The 23,098-nt window shown below is 52.4% G+C and overlaps 1 protein-coding gene across 4 annotated transcripts in view; it reads right to left on the minus strand.

The window, feature by feature from the left end:
* The window catches only part of PHF2 (PHD finger protein 2), a 94,382-nt gene that overhangs the window by 7,264 nt on the left and 64,020 nt on the right, over window positions 1-23,098 (minus strand). For 3 of the 4 annotated variants that reach the window (XM_032635345.1, XM_032635343.1, XM_032635346.1), the window contains exons 5-17: window positions 16,257-16,398; window positions 15,251-15,437; window positions 13,929-14,091; window positions 12,888-12,975; window positions 12,337-12,443; window positions 10,663-10,754; window positions 9,279-9,368; window positions 8,355-8,714; window positions 7,175-7,294; window positions 6,596-6,714; window positions 4,499-4,677; window positions 4,282-4,352; window positions 3,346-3,509 (exon numbers count right to left, since the gene is read on the minus strand). In XM_032635345.1, coding sequence (XP_032491236.1) covers window positions 3,346-3,509; window positions 4,282-4,352; window positions 4,499-4,677; window positions 6,596-6,714; window positions 7,175-7,294; window positions 8,355-8,714; window positions 9,279-9,368; window positions 10,663-10,754; window positions 12,337-12,443; window positions 12,888-12,975; window positions 13,929-14,091; window positions 15,251-15,437; window positions 16,257-16,398 — 1,882 coding nt within the window. The remainder of the gene's footprint in view (window positions 1-3,345; window positions 3,510-4,281; window positions 4,353-4,498; window positions 4,678-6,595; window positions 6,715-7,174; window positions 7,295-8,354; window positions 8,715-9,278; window positions 9,369-10,662; window positions 10,755-12,336; window positions 12,444-12,887; window positions 12,976-13,928; window positions 14,092-15,250; window positions 15,438-16,256; window positions 16,399-23,098) is intronic. The other variant, XM_032635344.1, reaches the window with a different exon arrangement.

The raw sequence follows: 23,098 nt of genomic DNA on the forward strand, positions 1-23,098 counted from the left end.
TCCTCCACTTCCGAGAAGTATTTGAAGCATGTTTAGTAAGACATTAGAACAAGGAGTCCCTGCTCAGAAATAAGGTTCCCAAGATTGAGTCTGGAGGGTGCAGGGAGATGGAGCTGGCCCCAGGAAGCACAGACACAGAGGGTGGTCCCCTGTGGTCCTGGGGGCCCACCGAGGCAAGCTTGGACAAAAGCCATCCTGTGAGGGGTACCGCTGGGCTCCAGGCCAAGGACTCTGCCCCAAGCCAGGAGGAGGCGACGGGCAGGCGCCTCTCTGGGCAGCGCTGCACGAATACCACTTCCCCAAGCCCTGCCCGAGACACACTGGACCACAGTGTTTTGGGGTTTTGCTGGAAGCAAATGGATTACGGCTCCAAAGGCACAAACAATGGGAAAAATCAAGTATGGTCAGACCGCCATGGAGAGTCGGGAGCCTTCCACCAGACTCTCCACCTGCCCCAGCATACCCCCGACCCCCACTGTCCCACGCCATGACGGCAAAGGGCTACCCAGACCCAGCCAAGAGCACACGGCATTTAGTAGCGGTAATATCATTGTTGTACCATCATCGCTGATGCTTTCTGAGCAGGGACAGGCCCCCGACCCAGCACTAGAGCCAGCAAGAGCTGATAGCTGGCCCCCCATCCTCTGCCAGGCTCTCCAGTGCTCTACGAATGAGGCCCTTCCAGGCTCACCCTGAAGGTCTCAGGCACCCTCACCCAGCCTCATGGCCCAGACAAACACCTGGCTTCCTGCAGGGATGGGAGGGTGGGGGCCGGGACACTCACCATGAGGGTCCTCCGGGAGCCAACATGGAAGCCAGCCGCTTGCCTGTGCCATCTGGACCTCATGGTCCCAGCCCAGCTCGGCTGCAACCTGAGAGGGAGGGGCCTTGGAGCCCAGGGCTGCAGGCTGTCCACATGGGCCGGCGAATCAAGGAGCAAAGTCTAACTAGTGCGCATGGAAAATAATACCTTAATCCTCCAATTATCATACCCAAATCCTCTCTTTCCCTCACCCCCAGGCAGTAAACACTAAGCAAACCATCCACAAGAAATTAACATATTTTCCTCCACTTTCTTCAGCTGGCTTTTCCCAAACAGCAAATACTTAAAACAGAGCAAATGGACCATCAAACACTGACCTACACTCCAAATGGGAGACCTGGGAAAGGAACTGCCTGCGGCGGCCGAGGAGACCCAGCCCCAGCAGGCACACATGCACGTGTGCAGGCGTGCGTGAGCACATACGCGTGTGCCTACGGAGCAGTTCACAGCGCGTCCTCAAACTGGCTGCCCTCCTCCCGGCAGGCTGTGTCCAGGTTCAGTCAGGAGCCCAAGCTGCAGCACCCGTGTCCCAGCTCCATGCAGAGTTCTGGCATCAGCCCCATCTGCCCTCATCCCAGGGGTGCCTCTCCCTGGAACTCATGGGGGACCCAGGGTGTGTAGGGCACTTCTCCAGGGTCTGAGCATCAACCGGTCACTGAGGTGCCAGCTAACCATAGCCTTCCCAGAAGAAAGGCACCTCCAAAGAGGTGAGGGGCCAGCCCGGGCACCAGCACCTTCCAGGAAAAGGGGGTTCACAGCCAGGCTTCTCCTCCTGGCAAAGGGCCTCAGGTCAGGGTCCCTCCCACCACTGCAAAGGCCACAGGGCATCTCTGCAGTGAGGGGCTTAGGTTTGCTCATCTACAGAAACCACTTAATGCTGAACAGGAAATCTGCACCCCACAGCTCTGTAGAAGCCTCCAGCCATACACTCCAGTCCCATGAGAGAAGGCGCCTATGGCTGTCTGTGAGCATAACACTGCACAAATAATGGTAATTTATGAAAGAAAATACAACCATTTGATTTAGCAAGAACGCTTTTCAATCAAGCCCTAATCCGCCTCCCGGAGTCCCACTGTCTAAGACGGGGGCTGACATGCTGCCTCCACAGGCTCATGTAGCCCCTGGACCTCGATTCTGGAAGCACAGACTAAGAGGCAGAGGGGGATGGGTGGAGCGCAGATCTGGAGGACCAAGCGAACCCCGAGCAGGTCACATGAGCCCTGACTTCCTCAAGCCAAGTCATTCCTGGCTGGATGTCACCGCCCAGCATGGTTAACATTCCAGGACCCCCACGCTTGGGTTCCATTATCAGCAGATGGAGATTCTGGCCCTGCCTCTGCCACTTCCTGGCAGTGCGGCCTTGAGCAAGTCACCTAAGCTCTCTGAGCCTCAGTTTCCCCATCAGTGCAGCAGGACTCTCCTGCTGGCTCGAGGACTAGGGGAGCCACCCCCCACCATGGTGGCTGGGGTCCCCAGAATGGGGAGGCTACAGGGGGCGTGGGCCCTGATCCCTTGGTTGTCTGTCTGTGGTACTTGTAGAAATTCCATGTGAAAAAAAAAATGGCCATGATGCATAAAAACAAAAGTTCATTGGGATCAAAAGAGAATTTAACTGGGACCACCATGAGAAAAACAAGCCCGGTGGCCTTCCACCAATGCAAAACCCAAAGAGGATTAATCCATTTCTCTCAAATCAAAGGATTGCAACTGGGCAGGCCTAGGTAGAGAAGACCGCCTGAGCTGAGCAGACACATGTCCTGGCCTGCCTGACCGCCCAGAATCTCAGGTCCTCAGGGAAAGAACCGCATATACACCAGCAGCCAGTGGGCTCCTGAGGCCGCACATCTGGATGCACACAGGTCTCAAGGACAGCGTGGCTTGGTTCCCATACACCCCCCCAGCTGGTGTGGGAAGCTGGGACCCCTGGCCAATCCAGCCCCTCCTCAGGGAGTGGGCTCTCACATCCCCGAGCTCTGAAGCCATCATCTCCCTTGCCGCAGATAAGGGCTCTGCAGGGAAGCCAGCTTGGGGTCCCAGAGAGGCCCATTAAATGCCCTTGACCCCGACACTGGGCACACACTGTGGAATTTTTCTTATGTTATTTTTATGGCATTCAGGAAGTGATGAGACAGAGACAGCTTGGCGTCCTGGCCTGGAACAACCCTGACACCCTCCAGGTGCCCAGCCTGGCCCTGCTTCCCCACAGGCACCTAGAGGTATGGTGGCCCCACAGACTCCTCCCTCCATGGCCCCAACGTGGAACTACTTCTCACCTGACTCCCCATCTAGCATCTAGAATCATCCGTCCTCAGAGCTCTGTGCCCTCGCTCAGGAGCTCTGCAACACACAGGACCTGCACAGCCAGCCCCCTCTCACCTCTCTGGCCACCTGGCACCACCTCTGCCAGGCAGGAGTCCTGCTCTGGCCGCCTGGCCTCTGGGACGTGGGCTGACGGAGCCCTGCTTGGCCCACCTCTGTGGAAGCACCCACTTCCCCAAGTTCCCCGTGGGCACCGGGCCTACCTGTTGGGGTTGTACTCGAGCGCGCCGACCTCCTCGCTGGCCTGCAGCAGGTCCAAGATGCCCGCAGCCGATCCCCCGCCATCCTTCTTCACTTTGGCATTGCGGGCGGGCTTAGTGTCCGTGTCTATGTGCAGCGAACCCTCATCAGAGGAGTCATCACTCTGCTGTGGGGACAGAGTAGCCGGTCGGAAAAGGACTTGGGGGTAGGAGTAGGGACTACTGTTTCCCTTCAGTGAGAAAAAGAGGTTTTTAAAGAGCCTGTCCTTGTAATGAGCACCATGGGGCTGGCTGACCAGACACACAGAGCAGGGCACAGGTGCCAGAGTTTTGCACTGGGATCTTGGAGCCCCGCCTGCACCATTTCCCCAGGTGAACCTTGGTTCACAGGACCTTACATGAGACCCCAATATTGAACATAGATACAAGAGGAGTCGGCGTGGTTGGACTGGGAACAGGCAGTGTGCCTGCACCTGAGGGACACCGGTTAATAGCCCCTGGCAAGTGGCTCTGCAGGGACACCTTGGGCTCTGCAGGCAGGGTATGACCCCAACAGGGAACCTGGCTTTCTTGGAGACAGCCACCGCATCCTGGGTTGGACATACATGGCCTTGGAGGACATCTAACTTAACCCCCACATGTTTAGTGCAAGACCCAAGTCCCAGCCGGTCTGGTCTGCTACTCCCTGTACCCCAGTCCTCCGGCATCGAGGAGCTGCATTATCCTCACGGTGGATCTGACTACGGAGGGCGGTTCCCAAGGCCCCACCGCTCACAGAGACCTGCAGACCTGCCACAAGTCCCACATCTGCTTTTGTCCCTTTGTGCAGGGTCCTGGGGCTCAGAGCTCCACATCTGGAGCCCAGCCAGCCTCCCCAGGAGAACGTCCCCCTCTGCACTCCACCCAGAAAGCTCAGTCACCCAGAAGGCACTCGCTTACCTTGTAGAGAGCCGAGTCCAGCTTTGGCTTCGTAATGGGCGTGGGCAGCGGCTCCTTCTTGTCCAATAGGACTGAAAGCAGAGCATATGGGAGTCAGCAGCAGTTTTGGAGGAGCAGAGGGGGACCCTGGTCCAGCCGCACCCGATGCCCACTCCACATGCCTGAGATGGCCTTTACGGGGCTGGGCCTGCCCCCTCCCCATGTCCCCCCAACTCACAGGACAAGTCCCTCTTCGGAGCATTTTTCTTCCTCCTAATAGGAAATTCGTCAATCTTGAGCTCCCCGTCATCCGACACGTACTCATACTCATCCCGCACTGGCTGGGGCTTGTCCTCCTTGAAGTTCTGTAAGGCTCCAAACACCCCTGGGCCTGGCTGTGGCTTGAGGGCCTTGGAGCTGGGGCGGCAGAAGTAGGCCGGTCAGTGGACATCCACACAGCCTGGCTGGTGCCCCCAGCACCACCCCCCACAGGTCTTGGAGGACCAACAGCCAGGCTGGAGCCTTCCCAACCCCACAGCCTCCTCTCCAATGTCGTGACCCCAGTGAAGACAGCGCACAACCCACAGGGTATATGCCTGGCCCTTTCTCGGGCTACTTAAGGTTGTGCCCCCCACTGCCCCCTCACCCTAGCCAACGGATGAGCACGCCTTCTTTCAGGCTGCCCTGGGGCCTGATACAAGCCCAGTGTCAGATGGAGCCAGTGCCAACTGGCCTGGGTTTTCTACATAGCTATTCTAGAAAAATAATTTCAGGGCCGAGGTATAGACACAATAGTCTAAAAAGTTTCACACAACTCATCTCTCTCCTGGGGCAAGACAGGGCTACTGCAAATGAGGAGAGTCCAACGCTCCAGCCGCTGTCTCCCTGTGGGCTGAGGGCACTAGCACACACTCAGCAGTGGGGACAGCAGGCAGGGCACAGGCATCTGTGATTCTCAACAGGTACGGCTCTGATTCCCAACAATGGAAACACAGAGGACGGCTGGCAGTGAGCCCTGCTGGGTGTAGTCATGAGCTACGTAACACAACACACATGTACACACACACCCATGTACACACACACAGGTGTGACATAGTTATAGAATCATGTCTCCCTTTCTCCCGTCCATTTCTAAACTCTGTAGCGCAGTCGGTCAGTCATAGAGTTAATGCTGTGCAAAAGCTCCCCGGGACCCAGCAGCTGAGCTTCAGATACATCAAGGCCATGCTCAGGGCCGTGAAGTCAGGGCAGCCGGCTCCCTGGGACCCAGCAGCTGAGCTTCAGATACATCAAGGCCGTGCTCAGGGCCGTGAAGTCAGGGCAGCCGGGCCCCTGCAGATCAGACCCAACCCACCTGCTCACCAAGCAGCCCTGGCACATTGCCGTGAGCTCTTGGGAATAACAGGCCCACTTGTGCCAGGCTCTTCAAGAGCACAAGATGCTGACAGGCTCTGCTCCCCCACCACCTAAAAATGGCCTTCTCCCCCCCATCTTGCAGATGAGAAAACTCAGGCCTACAGCAGAAAAGTGGCCCCATTCCCACTGGGACGTGTCTGCTTCCTGATTGCTGGGCACCCACCCAAGACTTTGGATTCAGCATACAACTGGGTGTGGGACCGAAGCCACCGAGGGGCTTCTTGGTGGGCACAGGGTGTCTGGCCCACCAACATCCCATCTGGACAGCCCACCACACTGGTCAGCAGATGGAGACCCCTTATACAGTCCAGAACCCGGACACACCAGCTCACACACACATACCCTCCCAGGCTAGGTGCCCCCATCTCTCAGCTCAGTGCCATCTCCTCCAGGAAGCCCTCCCACCAACTCCCTTGGACACACAAGGCCTCCACAGCACCCCAGGCCCCACAAATCCTTCTTCCATGGCCCCAATCACGGCCATAATTTTAGATGGATTTGAGAGTGTTGGATTCATACCAGCCCCTCCCCACTGGCCTCTAGACTCCAAGGCCAAGATCCTGACCCCCACCATGTCCTCTGTGCCAGCCCAGGACAGCCACTCGGCTAACATCTGCCCAATCACACTCTCCTACTCCTTGCTGGCACACACCACTGCCCCCTCCCCACCTACCCAAGCTTTTTGGCTTAGGAGGCAGGAAAGGAGTCTGCCTGGAGGCCCTCATGAGGGGTGTGCCGAGCAACAGCGCCAGCTCAGCATGGGGGCTCACCACGGAGCCCTCCAGGAGGGTGTATGTGTGTGTCGTGTGTGCACAAGCAGGGGATGTGTGTGTGTGATGTGGGGGGGCGGTGTTCAGGGTGTGTGTGTGGCATGTGGCACATGTGCAACCAACCCCTCCTGGCACAAGCACTCACGTACCCTAGCAGTTTCTTGTTGGAGAAGGAAAATGAGAACTTGTTGTCCTTGTTCCCTGACAGAGGAGACTTCTCCAACTTCTGCTCTTCCTCCATCTTCAGTAAGGAGTCGGGTTTGCTGTTCTGAAAAGCAAACGCAGGACCATCCCTGAGCCCCACACAGGCGCCCAGTGGGCAGAGGCAGCTGGACTGGGCAGCCTCCTCCCTCTGACATGTCACCTGGGGACCCACTGCAGCCCCAGGCCCACAGGACCTGCCCTCGGATGCTGCCCAGCTCCAGGGAGTGTGAGCTTGAACCAGGGCAGGCTACAAAGGGCAACGCCATCCATGCTCTTAGGCCAAGATGTGCCCATGCCAGCCCCTCAGAAGGTAGCTCCATGGAAGCCACGTGCACACCCAGACCCTCAAAGACCTTCACGGCACTGCCCACCTGCAGACAGGCAGACACACACCTGACATACCCTACAGGCACACACACATACCACCGAGCCCACACCTGCCCCCCACACCACCTTCTTTCACTAACATAGCCCTCCCTGAGGGTAGATTCACTCACCAGCATACCTGTACACACACATCTCACCTTGTACTTCCACTTGGCCTCCGACTTGCTCTTAGTCTGCTCTCGGATTTCCAACCTCTCCACGTCGTTCTGCGTGCTGATAACCTCCTTGTTGGGCACACTCAGGACATTCTTTGTGGCCTAGAAAATACTAGCCATTATCTGGTAGCGGACATGGGTGGGCAGCAGGCCTCCATCAGGCTACAGTACAAAGTGAGGACCACACAGCACAGAGTCCCTGCCTCCTGCTGGCCTACATGCATCAGCTAATCCGTCAATCAATCTACCCACCCACCCATCCAACTAACCATCCATCCATCCACCCACCCATCGAACTAACCATCCATCCATCCACCCACCCATCCATTTATCCACCATCTACCTATCTACCCACCCATCCACCCACCACCCATCTATCTACCCATCCATCCACCCAACCATCCACTCATCCATCCACTCATACATTCACCAACCATCCATCTATCCACCAATCCATCCATCAAACCATTCATCCACACATTCATTCATCTACTCTTACTCCTCCCTCCCTTCCTTCCTTCCTCTCGCCTTCCTTCCTTCCATCCATTCATTTATTCATACATTCATCTACCCTCTTCGCCTTGAGGAAGGGAAAATCAATGTGCCCCACTTAAGCCCTGCAACACTAGCTCCAGTGGCCACCAAACCCCTGGGAAGTGAGCAATGACCGCCTGCTAGCAGGAAATCACTCAATGTGGCCTGGTCTCAGGGACTCATGGTCCCCAAAGCCCACACCTAAGACCCTCTGCTCACATTGGTGGGTCCTCAGGGCCAGGCCTGCCTCTCTCACTGCCACAGGGGCTCAGGCCCCCAAGGACACCTGCCCCCATCACTGCCTCCACCCCTGCCTCCCCACTGCCCTCCACTGGTGCCTCACCCACCTTCAGGTCTCAGCCAATGTCTGGGCCCCAGGGAAGACTCAGCCGGCTTGTCCCCCCAGATGACCCTCAGTGGTGCCACCCTGACCCAGCAGAGACTCTGCTGCCTTCATCGTGAGGGTCTCTCCCCAGCTGCCCACTACACCAAGCTTGTTGGGGCAGAGCCCAGCCGCCCTGGGTCTCTAGCACAAGGACATGGCAGCCCCAGCACCATCCCGCAGGCCTGGTCCTTGGAGGTGTCTGCAGGCCTGCTGACTATAGGTGGGGAGGGTGAGGCCACCCACCTTGCCCTTCTTAGGAGGCTCAATCTTGGTCAGTGCCTCCTTGGTGTGGGCCTCCAGCAGGTCCAGGTTGGGGATGGTGGGTGAAGCCGAGCCCCTGCACTTCTTCCCCTTCTTCTTGCCCCCGTCCTTGAGCTTCAGGGATTTGGGAGGCTTGGGGGGCTTTGGGGGCTTGGGAACTTTGGACGGCTTGGGCATCTTCACGGTTTTGGGAGTCTTTTTTTTGGACACTTTCTCCAGGAAGGACCGAGGAGGGCTGGCCTCAATGGGGGATGGGGGCTCCTCCTTTTCTCGGTCCCCAAAACAGACCTCGTCCGAGGAGACGGCCGCAGTTACTTCAGGTCGGGAGGCCTTGGAGGCATTCTAGGAAAAGGACAGGGAGAGGTGACCAACCACACCCTGCCAGGAGGGTCTCACAGCCCCAGGCCATGGGAGACACTGAGCAGAAAAGGAGCATCTGTCTATATCATCAGTGACACGCTCACATTCATCCTACACCATCTGTGTGACAGGCTCACATCCATCTACACCATCTGTGTGACATATTCACATCTGTCCCACACCATCCGTGAGGCAGGGTGCCATCCATCTACATCACCAACCACTTGACCCCTTTACCTCCTTGGTGGGGACTAGACAGGCTCACACAAGCAGGGTCTCAAGGGGCTGAAGTCCCCCCTGCAGAGTCCTTCCCCACCCCCACAGGGAGCTGGAGGGAGACCCCACACTAATTCCCAGGGCTCCCACCAGAAGACTGCAAGTCTACCACTGGGACCTAGGAGTCCAGAGCCATCATGCAGGTGACCCTGCCCCAGAGGGCTAAAGGAGGGGCTGCCTCACACATGGCCATCTCTGGAGGGATGCCCAGGGAAGACAGGCAGAGGCCTCCCTCAACCAGGGTCAGCGGGCCCCCAAGGTCAGCCCTACCTCACTGAGCCGGATCTCTTTGGCAAGGTCTTTGATGAGCTGCGATGGTTTGAAGTGCTCTGGTAGCTCATCCTCATGCTCCGCCAAAGCCTGCAGGACAGCCACGCATAGGGTCAGCGGGTCAGCTGCTGAGTCTGGGCACTGATGCCCACCCACCCTCCACCCACAGGGGCCCCAAGCAGCCTCAGCTTCTGTGGTTCCTGACTCATGCCCTCTGTCCCTCCAGGCTGTCCCCCCATCTACCCACCCAGGACCTCCGGCCCCACTGCCATCCCGACAGGCACAAGGGCAGGTGCTGCCAAAGGTATGGATTGGCTGCATGGGGTCCTAAGGGAGTTAGCCCACTCTGGCCAGACACTGCCCCAATGAGGAGGCTCTGCCATGACTCCACTCTACAGGTGGACAAACAAGTCCCAGAGAGGAGGGGGGTGCCTGAGTCCACCACCAGTTGTGAAGTGAATGTGGGCCATCCCTTCTTCCTGGGCACGAGGCCACTCCACCTGGCCATACAGCTGATGTGAGGTAGGAGGAACACCCTGCATTACTCCAGGCCTTGAGGTAGGAGAAGATGTAGCTGAAAGAGGGCTCTAGGAGGGTACCTGCTGCCCTACCTCCTGGACTCCCCACCCCCACAAGGCCTCCTGTGGGCCTGATGGGATCTGCTCAGACTATGCTGGCACCCCTGATTGGGAGAGAGTCCCTTGGCAGTGGACAGGGAGTCCCAAGGCTGACCAGGCCTCTCCCCTCCCTCTGTACCAACAATCCAGGCAAGATGCCAAAGGAAGTTGGAAGCTGCTTCTCTGGAGCCTCCATTAGAAGTAGCTGCTGCATGGATGCTAAGCGAGGGTGCTAATGCTTTACAGGGGGGGCATGAGGTGGGGCCCAGACATGCTGCTTCAAGAGAGCCATGAGGGGCAAAGGGCAGTGCTACTGTGGTGGTGGTTGGGGGGGTGATGGAGGGGCATGGGGCAAAGGGACTGTCCTAGTCACAGAGCAAAGCCAGCTTCTGAGTTGATGCCTGGGACAGCCAGTAGGACAAAGAGGACATCTCCACTCTCCTCTTCAGAGCCCTGAACATCCAACCAGTCACTGACTCGAGTCCTCCCTGCTCCCTGTGCTTTTGGGTTCGCACAGTGCTGTCTCCACCACCTGATTTCCTCCCACTGAATCTCCCTGCCGCCCAGCCCCCACCCCTCAGGCCAGGTCCCTAGATGGAGGGCTCTGTCCTGCACCTGCCCCCACCAACAGGTGTCTGACCTGGCCAGGTGGCACCCACCTGCTTTTCACATGCTAGTTCCCACCAAAGGAAGGACAAGCCCTGGGAATGACTCCTCGCCTGCCACCCTCCCTTCTGCCCTGGATCACGCCTAGTACACATCCCTACCTGCTTTTTCGTCCATGATCTGAAAGCACCATTGAGAATTTTAGCTCCTTGGACTAAATGAGGGGGCAGCTGCTTCCCAGACTTGTGAGAACCTGGGGGAAGACAGACGGGTTTGCTCAGGAGGGTGCCCACTCTCACCTGCCGCCTGCAGGTGACTTAAAGCCCCAGTGGTGGGGGACGCTCAGGGCCAGACCTTTCAGAGGCCTCTGCCCACTGCCACCTGCCCAACTGCCAACGGCTCCTCTTGGAACCTAGGGGATGCCCACCTAAGATGCCCTGCGAGGGGCAGGATTGGCCTTCCCATTGTCTACACACCAGGCCCCTTATGCAGGCGGCCCAGCTCCTCCCTCCACCTGGTCCCCAGCCTGCATCAGTGAGGGACCACAGTCATGCCCCAAACCAAGCATCCCTAGATGCTTTCTGATTCCCATCCTCACACTGCCCCCTGCATAGCTGAAGGATGCTGGGCAGTGGGTCCAGTTCCTGCTGGGGTGGCTCAGGGCAAGCACCACCACAAACACACCCCTGGGAGCTGGAGCCAGCCCCAAACAAAACGGACAGAGCATTCCCCCTTCAGGCAGAGAGCTCAGCATCGAGGCAGAGCAGCCCCGAGCTCTGACACCACCAGGTGACCATTTGTCTGGCCTGTGGCAAATCCCTGGGTCCTCTCAGCTCTGGGGCTACTGAGCTGCCAGCCCCTTCACACAGGAAGGCCTGAGGCAGAGAGGCAGGGGCAGCTCAGAGAGGCCCAGCTAGTCAGCGGTCACCCTGGTCAGGCTGTCCCAATGTCCCCAAGTGTGACTCCACCCACACGACCCCCATTCCATCTCCCTGGCAAGAGGCCCCTAGGGCAGGGCACTTGCTCTGCCAGGGTGGAGCACAGGGCTTGAATTTAGAGAGTGATGGAAGAATTTCACTGAAACTTGGCCAGCCCAGGTTAAGAACCATTTTCAGCTTTCTCATCTCAAATTAGAGCCAAAGTGCAAAGGCGGTGGTCTCCACTCAGCTCTTATCGGAACACAAAACAGCAGCTTCCTGGAAGGGTGGGTGCTGCTGAAAAAGGAAGCTCTCCATGAAAGTAAATGCTCCTCCTGGGTCCTTCACCCGGCTGCAGAAAGTCTGGAGACCTGAGCAGGGGTTGGCCACCAGGAGCCAAACACTGATCCCGAAGGCATGGACTGGCAGGGCCTAGGATGGAGGGCCATGCCCACAGAGGGCATTGACCCAGTGGAGCCCACCCCTTCCCACAGGCCTTCCACAGGGGACTCTGGCATGCACACCCACCCACCCACAGTACAGCAGGGATGCTGCAGGGGTCCCTGCAGGCCTCTCAATATCCCAACTGAGCCCTGTCAGTAACCACACAAGGCCACAGGAACCAAGCAGAACACACACCAGGTCTGGGAACATGCGGCCAGTGCTCTTTTTGCAACACCAGATGACCCTGCAGGCAGGAGTCCAGTCCAGCCCCACAGCACACAGACAGGAAAAGCAAGGCCCGTGAGCTAAGGAGACTTGCTCAGGGCCCATGAAGGCATCGCTCAGCCTGTTCCCCAGGGCCCAGCCGCCCTGCTGCATGACGGCAGAACTGTTACCACTCCCCGGCGTCCCTGAGCTCCGCACGCAAACGAACTGTCCAGAGCCGCAGGCTGAGACGCTGACCAGGGGACGTACTTTTGAACGCCTCCAGCAGGTGCTTCCCCATGTACCAGCAGGCAGTTTCGAAGTTGGGAAACTGAGTCAGGCTGCCCAGTTTCAACCTTCTTTCCACTTCGTATGCTCTGGAAGCCATAGCAAAGAACTATTCAGTGCATTAAGCCCTGAGCAGGCAATGATAAAGGAAGGTGAACCCACACTACGACCAGAGGCCACACCTACGCCATGACCGCTCAGGCCTCCCTTCTGGGCACTACGCGGCAAGGTGGACCAGAGGACCACATCAGGATGAGCGCTTTGCGTTAAGGGCAAGCCCCGTGGGCCGCGGCTTCCAGAGCTCTGGGTCAGTGCACAAGGAGAAGGCAGCTCGGCCTTTCAGCTCACCCCAAACCCACTACAGTCCCGAGGCTGTCCAGCGACCAGGCACCTCAGGGGCCCTGGTGAGATCATGGCCCCTCTCCTCCTTCCTCCCCACCACCCAGAGGCCCAGCCAGGACTCAGGAGAGGTATCATCACACCGATGGTGGGGACCCCGCCCAGCGGATCCTGGGAGTCAGGTGTGGCCCTACCTCATCTGCATCTCCACGCTCAGGCTGTGCAGAAAATGTCCCGCGAAGGCCAGGCAGTCCACGGGTGTAAGTGTGGCATAAATCCAGCCTGGGGAGACAGGGATGGGGCTCTCTCTTAACAGTGTTCTCATGCCAGGCTCTTGGCAGCTACTGGGCCTGACTCCTGCCAGCCCTTCCTCTGTGGCCCCATCCACCCGGGCCCCCTGGAAGGTGCTCTGGCCCTGGCTTCCGTGTAATGAGTGGGTGAGCCCTCCCAGAAGGACAGACTGTGTCCGAGCTCACAGTCTATTCTATCCAGCCCTGTATGGTACAGACAGGGAAACTGAGGCCCAGGAGCCAAGGGGACTTGCTCAGACCCACCCCAGGGTCGGGCTGCCTGGCATCCCTGATCTCCACATACAGGGGTGGAAAGAGACAGGCAGAGTTGTCACACCTCCCGGGAGAGCTGGGTTTGTCCCTACAGACTTCGGGAAATAACTGTGATGATAGGAAACAGGGGTAGGGACTAGATCAGGAGGCACTCAGAGGCACGTAAATCAGTGGAAATGTGAGGGCCTCCATATACAACAATTAGAAAATCTGAACACTGACTGGCTATTTGGTGATACTAAGGAACTGTTAACTGTTCCTTTTTAAAGTGTGATGACAGTATTGTAATTATGTTATCTTTAAAAGGAAACCTTACAGATACGGTGAAATATTTATGGGTGAAGCAACATGACATCTGTAAAGGGCATTTATCTGCTCATGTCATGTTTCCTCCTTCTGCATATGTTTGAGATGCTGAGATCAGCGAACACCATCTCTGACAGTGTGGCTGCGCTCTCTGGGCTGGGCTCTTGGGGCCCCATGCAATCCCACGTGCCTGGCCCCTGTGAGCACAGCCAGGCTGGAAGCTGCAGGGGCTCATGGCCCCAAGGTGGCCCCAGAGGTGACCACAGAGCAGGACTGACCCCAAGGCAAGGCAGGAGACAGCCAGGGCATGACCTCCCCTGGCAGACGTCAGAGGTGGGAGACACAACATGGGGACAGGGCACTCACCCGAGGGGATGAAGAGCGTCTGGCCCTGCTTGAGGGTGCACTTGTAGCATTTGTCCACCTGGTCAGCAAAGAACATCTCACTGTGGTTTGAGGCCGACTGCCAGCGCTCATACAGGGAGATGTTGGCCGAAGCTGGCTTGATGAGATAGAAGATCTTCTCCCCCTGCCAACAAGAGGCCATTGGCGGAGCCTGTCATATGCTGGGGATGCTGGGGGTGGGCAGTGCCCATCATGTCCTGGGGATGCTGAGAGGGGACGGAGCCCACCATGTCCCGGGGGTGGGTCCTAGCTTCAACAGTATCCTGCCCAGGCCCATCATTCCTCCCCTGAAACGCTGGGACCACATGTGCTTTGCAATTCAGATGTCTGCGTGTTAGGAAGACTCTAGGCACTGGTGCCTCCGGCATGTTCAGGGCAACCCCTACCACTCCACACACCATATCTCTGCAGCACTATGGATGCCTATCTGCCAAGGGGAACAACGCTGTGACCTGCTGTCTGACGAGTTACAAGAAAGCTCTGCTCTTGAGAGTGGATTGGGTCCCAGCTGGAGATGGAAGGACGGCCCTGCTGCCAGCACCAGCACCAGTCCAGCCCTGCACTTGGACTAGGGAGATATAGACTATAGAGGTCCTCGCTCACGAGGCACACAGGCTGAGGGTGGGGATGAACGGGGGGCGGGGGCAGGACTTGCTCAGGGCCTCGAAGGGCTAGGATCAGAAGCTGAGCTGCCTACCCTAGCCTGGGCTCTAACAGGTCTGGGGAGACCCGAGGCAAGGTGGTGAGCCCAAGGCTTAGGTTCTCCTTTTTTGTTTTTTTTTCACATCTCCCTTTTCCCCTAGCTTCCCTACCTGTCCCCAGCCAGAAGTCCCCTAGCTCTCTCTGCCACTCAGATGCCACTGCAGCCTTGCTCCCCAGCCCCCAGCCCACTCCCTCATCCTCCCAGTGGGGCATGTTCCCTCATCCCTTCTGCCAGGAAGTCTTCCCAGCACAGCTCTCCCTTCCCTGGACATGAGCCCTTGGTCACCACTGCAGTGGGCCTCCTCCAACGCTTCATGAGCCTCAATCTTTAGAAAAGGCAACACACATGTGCTGCTCTGGTCCTGAGATGCTCCCCCCAACCCCCATGCCTCCCAAGGGCCCAACGTCTGTGTCCCTTCTGTGGAGAAACATCTTGTCCCTCATCCCACCTGATGCTGGCCACTGTTAGGGCCTGTGGGGACTACAAACGGTCCTGCAGGTGGACAGTGGCCTGGTCAAGAGCAGGTCTTGCCCCTGAGGCCCCCGTAGGGCCCACATGGGGAGCAGAGGCCAGCGCTCACCTTGAGCACGTGGTACCATGCAGAGGCACCCCCGGAGTCAATGTGAAAGTCAGTGTAGCTGTCCTTCACACAGATCAGGCAGTACTTGGTCACCTTGGGCTTGGCCAACAGTGCGTCGTCAGGCCAGTAGTTTTCTACCCAGGACAGTTTCTTTACGATGTCAGGAGGCTCCACAAAGCTGGACATTCTGGGGGCACGGACAGGAACAGTCAGCAGTGATGGGAACCGTCAGCACATTTGTTTTGCCCACTGGGCAGGATGGGAAAGGTGCTCTGAGATGTGTGTCCCATGCCTATTTCTCCACCTCGGGCTACATGGCATTGCTCCCATTCTACAGATGAGCAAACTGAGGTTCACAGAGGGCAGAATGAGCCCAGCTGCTGGGTGTGGCTGCGGCAGGCATCCAACACTGAGCTCTCACCCAAAGACAGGCATGGAGAAGGCCTGAGAACCATCTACCCCAGAAACAACTTCCTTCTTGGAGAAATGGAAAGAGACTTGTCAGGTGGGCTCATGCTAGTGTCACTGGGCACGATGGGGCCCTGAGAGTAAATATCATTGCTCATGCACAGCCCAGGCGCTTCCTGTCAACACCTAAGGAAAAGCCACTTCTCTCCAGAGCAGACAACAGGGGCGCCTGCAACTCCTTGCCATGCTGGGCCATGTCAGACCAGATAACTGATCTCCAGGGAAGATGAGAAAAGGCAAAGGCAGCCTTTGATTCTATTAAATGTCACTGTCCTGGACAGAATGCACAATACTGCATCAAAAACATCCAGCTCAGCAGCACCTGTGCAGTGACACTTCAGCCAAGCCGAGAACCGGGTCTCAGTGTTCTTGCTGCCTTCGCCACATCTCTGCCTTCAAGGCCATGCCTGCTCGGACATGATATTCACAAATCATAAGCCAGGCCACCCTGACCTCAACAGCCTCAGTCACAGGCTTAAATCTCCAGCATGTTCCAAACTAGTATCCCTCTCCATCCCTCCACCCTGGCCCCACTCACCTGGTGTCAGAGAACTCAAGGTTGGTAAGGTTAAGGACCCGCTTGCGGTTGGTGCTGTAGTAATAGTCCACAAACTCCTTCAGTTTCATCTTGCAGTCCTTCTGCTTGGTGACGTCTGTCACGTCCACACTCCGCTCTGGGCCTGGGGAGGCAGCAGGGGAGGGTGAGCACACCCAGGGAAGATGGTGTGGCCTTCCGTGAGGTCGGGGGCCAGGATGTGCAGAGGAAATGCTCACTCACCCTCAGAAGACAACTGAGAGAGGGCTGAATGCTGAGGCTCTAGGCTCTAACATCTGACCCTCCCCCCACCTGCCCTGTCTGCTCCTTCCCTTGGGTGGCCATGAAGACCCCCTGGTACAGTGGGGTGGCACAGTAATGAGCCTCAGCTAAGGTGGCCAGATAAGCAAATAAAAATACAGGACACCAGGTAAAAACTTACACTTCAGATAAACAATGAAGATGTTTTTAGTGCAAATATGTCCCAAATAATGCATGGACATACTTATACATAAAAATTTTTTTAAATCAAAAAAATTCTTGCATTTCTAGGACACCAACTCATTATTCTGAAAATTGAAAATAAAAGGAAAAACATTTATCCTACATTTTCTATACTTGATGGGAAAAGTTCAGGGTAAAAACTGTTGATGACAGAAACAGAGTTCTGGATAACCAAGTAACTAATAAGGGAAAGTTCTTTACAGAAGACTCACACTAGACGGAGAGAGAAGGACAGAATTAGCAAACTCTTCCTTTGCAACAGTCCTCACCGGCTGCTCAGACAGTGAGCTGAAAGGCTGATGGAGCATTCTGTGAACAGATGAGACTGCACTGCCTTGACCACTGAAAAGAAGTGGGTGGCAGCACCCCTACCCCAAGAAGGAGTCCTGCCAACAACTTGAACACAAATCTAAGCAACCTCTAACCACCCGTTACAGGAACTATTAGGGTCAGAAGAACACATTAAATGACACCACAGGGACGCTGTCAGCCAAATCCCTAATGTAAGATCTTCCCAAATCGCAAATATGAAAGATTCTCCAGAGAGATTGGTTCAAGATAGCGGAGTAGAAGGACATGCGCTTACTCCCTCTTGCAAGGGCACCGGAATCACAACTAACTGCTAAACAATCATCGACAGGAAGACACTAGAACTCACCAAAAAAGACACCCCACATCCAAAGACAAGGAGAAGCCACAATGAGATGGTAGGAGGGGCGCTATCACAATAAAATCAAATCCCATAACTGCTGGGAGGGTGACTCACAAACTGGAGAACACATACCACAGAAGTCCACGCACTGGAGTGAAGGTTCTGAGCCCCACGTCAGGCTTTCGAACCTGGGGGTCCGGCAACAGGAGGAGGAATTCCTAGAGAATCAGACTTTGAAGGCTACCAGGATTTGACTGCAGGACTTCAACAGGACTGGGGGAAACAGAGACTCCACTCTTGGAGGGTGCACACAAAGTACGCTGTGCATCGGGACCCAGGGGAAGGAGCAGTGACCCCACTGGAGGCTGAACCAGACCTACCTGCTAGTGTTGGAGGGTCTACTGCAGAGGCGGGGGGTGGATGTGGCTCACCATGAGGACAAGGACACTGGCAGCAGGAGTTCTGGGAAGTACTCCTTGGTGTGAGCCCTCCCAGAGTCCACCAATAGCCCCACCAAAGAGCCGGGTAGGCTCCAGTGTTGGGTCCCTTCAGGCCAAACAACCAACAGGGAGGGAACCCAGACCCACCCATCAGCAGACAGGTGGATTAAAGTTTTACTGAGCTCTGCCCACCAGAGCAACACCCAGCTCTACCCACCACCACTCCTTCCCATCAAGAAACTTGCACAAGCCTCTTAGATAGACTCATCCACCAGAGGGCAGACAGCAGAAGCAACCAGAACTACAATCCTGCAGCCTGTGGAACAAAAACCACAGTCACAGAAAGATAGACAAGATGAAAAGGCAGAGGGAAATGTACCAGATGAAGAAACAAGATAAAACCCCAGAAAAACAACTAAATGAAGTGGAGATAGGCAACCTTCCAGAAAAAGAATTCAGAATAATGATAGTGAAGATGATCCAGGACCTTGGAAAAAGAAAGGAGGCAAAGATTGAGAAGATGTAAGAAATGTTTAACAAAGACCTAGAAGAATTAAAGAACAAACAAACAGAGATGAACAATATAATAACTGAATGAAAAATATACTAGAAGGAATCAATAGCAGAACAACTGAGGCAGAAGAACGGATAAGTGACCTGGAAGACATAATGGTGGAATTCACTGCTGTGGAACAGAATAAAGAAAAAAGAATGAAAAGAAATGAAGACAGCCTAACAGATCTCTGGGACAACATTAAACTCAACAACATTCGCCTCATAGCGGTCCCAGAAGGAGAAGAGAAGGAGAAAGGACCTGAGAAAATGTTTGAAGCGATTATAGTCGAAAACTTCCCTAACATGGGAAAGGAAATAGCCACTCAAGTCCAGGAAGCACAGAGAGTCCCAGGCAGGATAAACCCAAAGAGAAACATGCTGAGATACACAGTAATCATATTGACAAAAATTAAAGAAAAATTTTTGAAAGCAACAAGGGAAAAATGACAAATAACATACAAGGGAACTCCCATAAGTTTAACGGCTGATTTCTCAGCAGAAACTCTACAAGCCAGAAGAGAGTGGCAGGACATATTTAAAGTGATGAAAGGGAAGAACTTACAACCAAGATTACTCTACCCAGCAAGTATCTCATTCAGATTTGTCGGAGAAATCAAAAGCTTTACAGACAAGCAAAAGCTAAGAGAATTCAGCACCACCAAACCAGCTCTACAACAAATGCTAAAGGAACTTTTCTAAGTGGGAAACACAAAAGAAGAAAAGGACCTACAAAAACAAACCCATAACAATTAAGAAAATGGTATCTGGAACATACATACTGATAATTACCTTAAATGTGAATGGATTAAATGCTCCAACCAAAAGACAGAGGCACGCTGAATGGATACAAAAACAAGACCCATATATATGCTGTCTACAAGAGACACACTTCAGACCTAGGGATACATACAGACTGAAAGTGAGGGGATGGAAAAAGATATTCCATGCGAAAGGAAATCAAAAGAAAGCTGGAGTAGCAATACTCCTGTCAGATAAAATGGACTTTAAAATAAAGACTGTTACAAGAGACAAAGAAAGACACTACATAATGATCAAGGGATCAATCCAAGAAGAAGATATAACAATTATAAATATATATGCACACAACATAGAAGCACCTCAATACATAAAGCAACTGCTAACAGCTATAAAAGAGGAAATCGACAGTAACACAATAATAGTGGGGGACTTTAACACCTCACTTACACCAATGGACAGATAACCCAAACAGAAAACTAATAAGGAAACACAAGCTTTAAATGACACAATAGACCAGATAGATTTAATTGATATTTATAGGACATTCCATCTGAAAACAGCAGATTACACTTTCTTCTCAAGTGCACATGGAACATTCTCCAGGATAGATCACATCTTGGGTCACAAATCAAGCCTCAGTAAATTTAAGAAAATTGAAATCATATCCAGCATCTTTTCTGACCACAACACTATGAGATTAGAAATCAATTACAGGGAAAAAAAAGTAAAAAACACAAACACGTGGAGGCTAAACAATATGTTACTAAATAACCAAGAGATCACTGAAGAAATCAAAGAGGAAATCAAAAAATACCTAGAAACAAATGACAATGAAAACACGATGATCCAAAACGTATGGGATGCAGCAAAAGCAGTTCTAAGAGGGAAGTTTATAGCTATACAAGCCTACCTCAAGAAACAAGGAAAATCTCAAATAAACAATCTAACCTTACACCCAAAGGAACCAGAGAAAGAACAAACAAAACCCAAAGTTAGTAGAAGGAAAGAAATCATAAAGATCAAAGCAGAAATAAATGAAATAGAAACAAAGAAAACAATAGAAAAGATAAATAAAACTAAAAGCTCGTTCTTTGAAAAGGTAAACATAATTGATAAACCATTAGCCAGACTCATCAAGAAAAAGAGGGAGAGGACTCAAATCAACAAAATTAGAAATGAAAAAGGAGAAGTTACAACAGACACTGCAGAAATAAAGCATCCTAAGAGACTACTACAAGCTACTCTATGCCAATAAAATGGACAACCTGGAAGAAATGGACAAATTCTTAGAAAGGTAAAACCTTCCAAGACTGAACCAGGGAGAAATAAAAAATATGAATAGACCAATCACAACTAATGAAATTGAAACTGTGATTAAAAATCTTCCAACAAACAAAAGTCCAGGACCAGATGGCTTCACAGGTGAATTCTATCAAACATTTAAAGAAGAGCTAACACCCATCCTTCTCCAACTCTTCCAAAAAATTGCAGAGGAAGGAACACTCCCAAACTCACTGTATGAGGCCACCATCACCCTGATACCAAAACCAGACTAAGATACTACAAAAAAAAGAAAATTACAGACCAATATCACTGATCAACATAGATGCAAAAATCCTCAACAAAATACTAGCAAACAGCATCCAACAGCACATTAAAAGGATCATATCAAGTGGAGTTTATCCCAGGGATGCGAGGATTCTTCAATATACGCAAATCAATCAATGTGATACACCATATTAACAAACTGAAGAACAAAAACCATATGATCATCTCAATAGATGCAGAAAAAGCTTTTGACAAAATGCAATACCCATTTATGATAAAAATTCTCCAGAAAGTGGGCACAGAGGGAACCTACCTCAACTCAATAAAGGTCATATACAACAAACCCACAGCAAACATCATTCTCAATGGTGAAAAACTGAAAGCATTTCCTCTAAGATCAGAACAAGACAAGGATGTCCACTCTCACCACTATTATTCAACATAGTTTTGGAAGTCCTAGCCACGGCAATCAAAGAAAAAGAAATAAAAGGAATACAAATTGGAAAAACAGAAGTAAAACTGTCACTATTTGTAGATGACATGATACTGTACATAGAGAATCCTAAAGATGCCACCAGAAAACTACTAGAGCTAATCAATGAATTTGGTAAAGCTGCAGGATACAAAATTAATGCACAGAAATCACTCGCATTCCTATACACTAATGATGAAAAATCTGAAAGAGAAATTAAGGAAACACTCCCATTTACCACTGCAACTAAAAGAATAAAATACCTAGGAATAAACCTACCTAAGGAGACAAAAGACCTGTATGCAGAAAACTATAAGACACTGATGAAAGAAATTAAAGATGATACTAACAGATGGAGAGATATACCATGTTCTTGGATTGGAAGAATCAATATTGTGAAAATGACTATACTGCCCAAAGCAATCTACAGCTTCAGTGCAATCCCTATCAAATTACCAATGGCATTTTTTGCAGAACTTGAACAAAAAATCTTAAAATTTGTACAGAGACACAAAAGACCCTGAATAGCCAAAGCAGTCTTGAGGGAAAAAAACGGAGCTGGAGGATTCAGACTCCCTGACTTCAGATTATCTTACAAAGCTACAGTAATCAAGACAATATGGTACTGGCACAAAAACAGAAATATAGATCAATGGAACAGGATAGAAAGCCCAGAGATAAACCTATGCACCTATGGTCAACTAATCTATGACAAAGGAGGCAAGGATATAAAATGGAGAAAAGACAGTCTCTTCAATAAGTGGTGCTGGGAAAACTGGACAGCTACATGTAAAAGAATGAGATTAGAACACTCCCTAACACCATACGCAAAAATAAACTCAAAATGCATTAGAGACCTAAATGTAAGACTGGACACTATAAAACCCTTAGAGGAAAACATAGGAAGAACACTCTTTGACAAAAATTACAGCAAGATCATTTTTGACCCACCTCCTAGAGTGATGGAAATAAAAACAAAAATAAACAAATGGGACCTAATTAAACGTAAAAGCTTTTGCAAAGCAAAGGAAACTACAAACAAGACGAAAAGACAAACCTCAGAATGGGAGAAAATATTTGCAAACGAATCAATGGACAAAGGATTAATCTCCAAAATATATAAACAGCTCATGCAGCTCAATATTAAAAAAACAAACAACCCAAACCAAAAATGGGCAGATGACCTAAGTAGACATTTCTCCAAAGAAGACATACAGATGGCCAAGAAGCACATGAAAAGATGCTCAACATCACTAATTATTAGAGAAATGCAAATCAAACCTGCAATGAGGTATCACCTCACACCAGTTAGAATGGGCATCATCAGAAAATCTACAAACAAAAAATGCTGGAGAGGGTGTGGAGGAAAGGGAACCCTCTTGCACTGTTGGTGGGAATGTAAATTGATACAGCCACTATGGAGAACAGTATGGAGGTTCCTTAAGAAACTAAAAATAGAATTACCATATGAACCAGCAATCCCCCTACTTGGCATACGCCCAGAGAAAACCATAATTCAAAAAGACACATGCACCCCAATGTTCACTGCAGCACTATTTACAATAGCCAGGTCATGGAAGCAACCTAAATGCCCACTGACATATGAATGGATAAGGAAGATGTTGTACATATAAACAATGGAATATTACTCAGCCATAAAAAGGAATGAAATTGGGTCATTTGTAGAGACGTGGATGGATCTAGAGACTGTCATACAGAGTGAAGTAAGTCAGAAAGAGAAAAACAAATATTGTATATTAGCGCATATATGTGGAACCTAGAAAAATGGTATAGATGAACCGGTTTGCAGGGCAGAAATGGAGACGCAGATGTAGAGAACAAACATACGGACACCAAGGGGGAAAACTGCAGGGCATTGGGGTGTGTGGTGGTATGAATTGGGAGATTGGGATTG

The sequence above is a fragment of the Phocoena sinus genome, chromosome 6, assembly GCF_008692025.1.
Source record: "Phocoena sinus isolate mPhoSin1 chromosome 6, mPhoSin1.pri, whole genome shotgun sequence".
NCBI lineage: Eukaryota > Metazoa > Chordata > Mammalia > Artiodactyla > Phocoenidae > Phocoena > Phocoena sinus.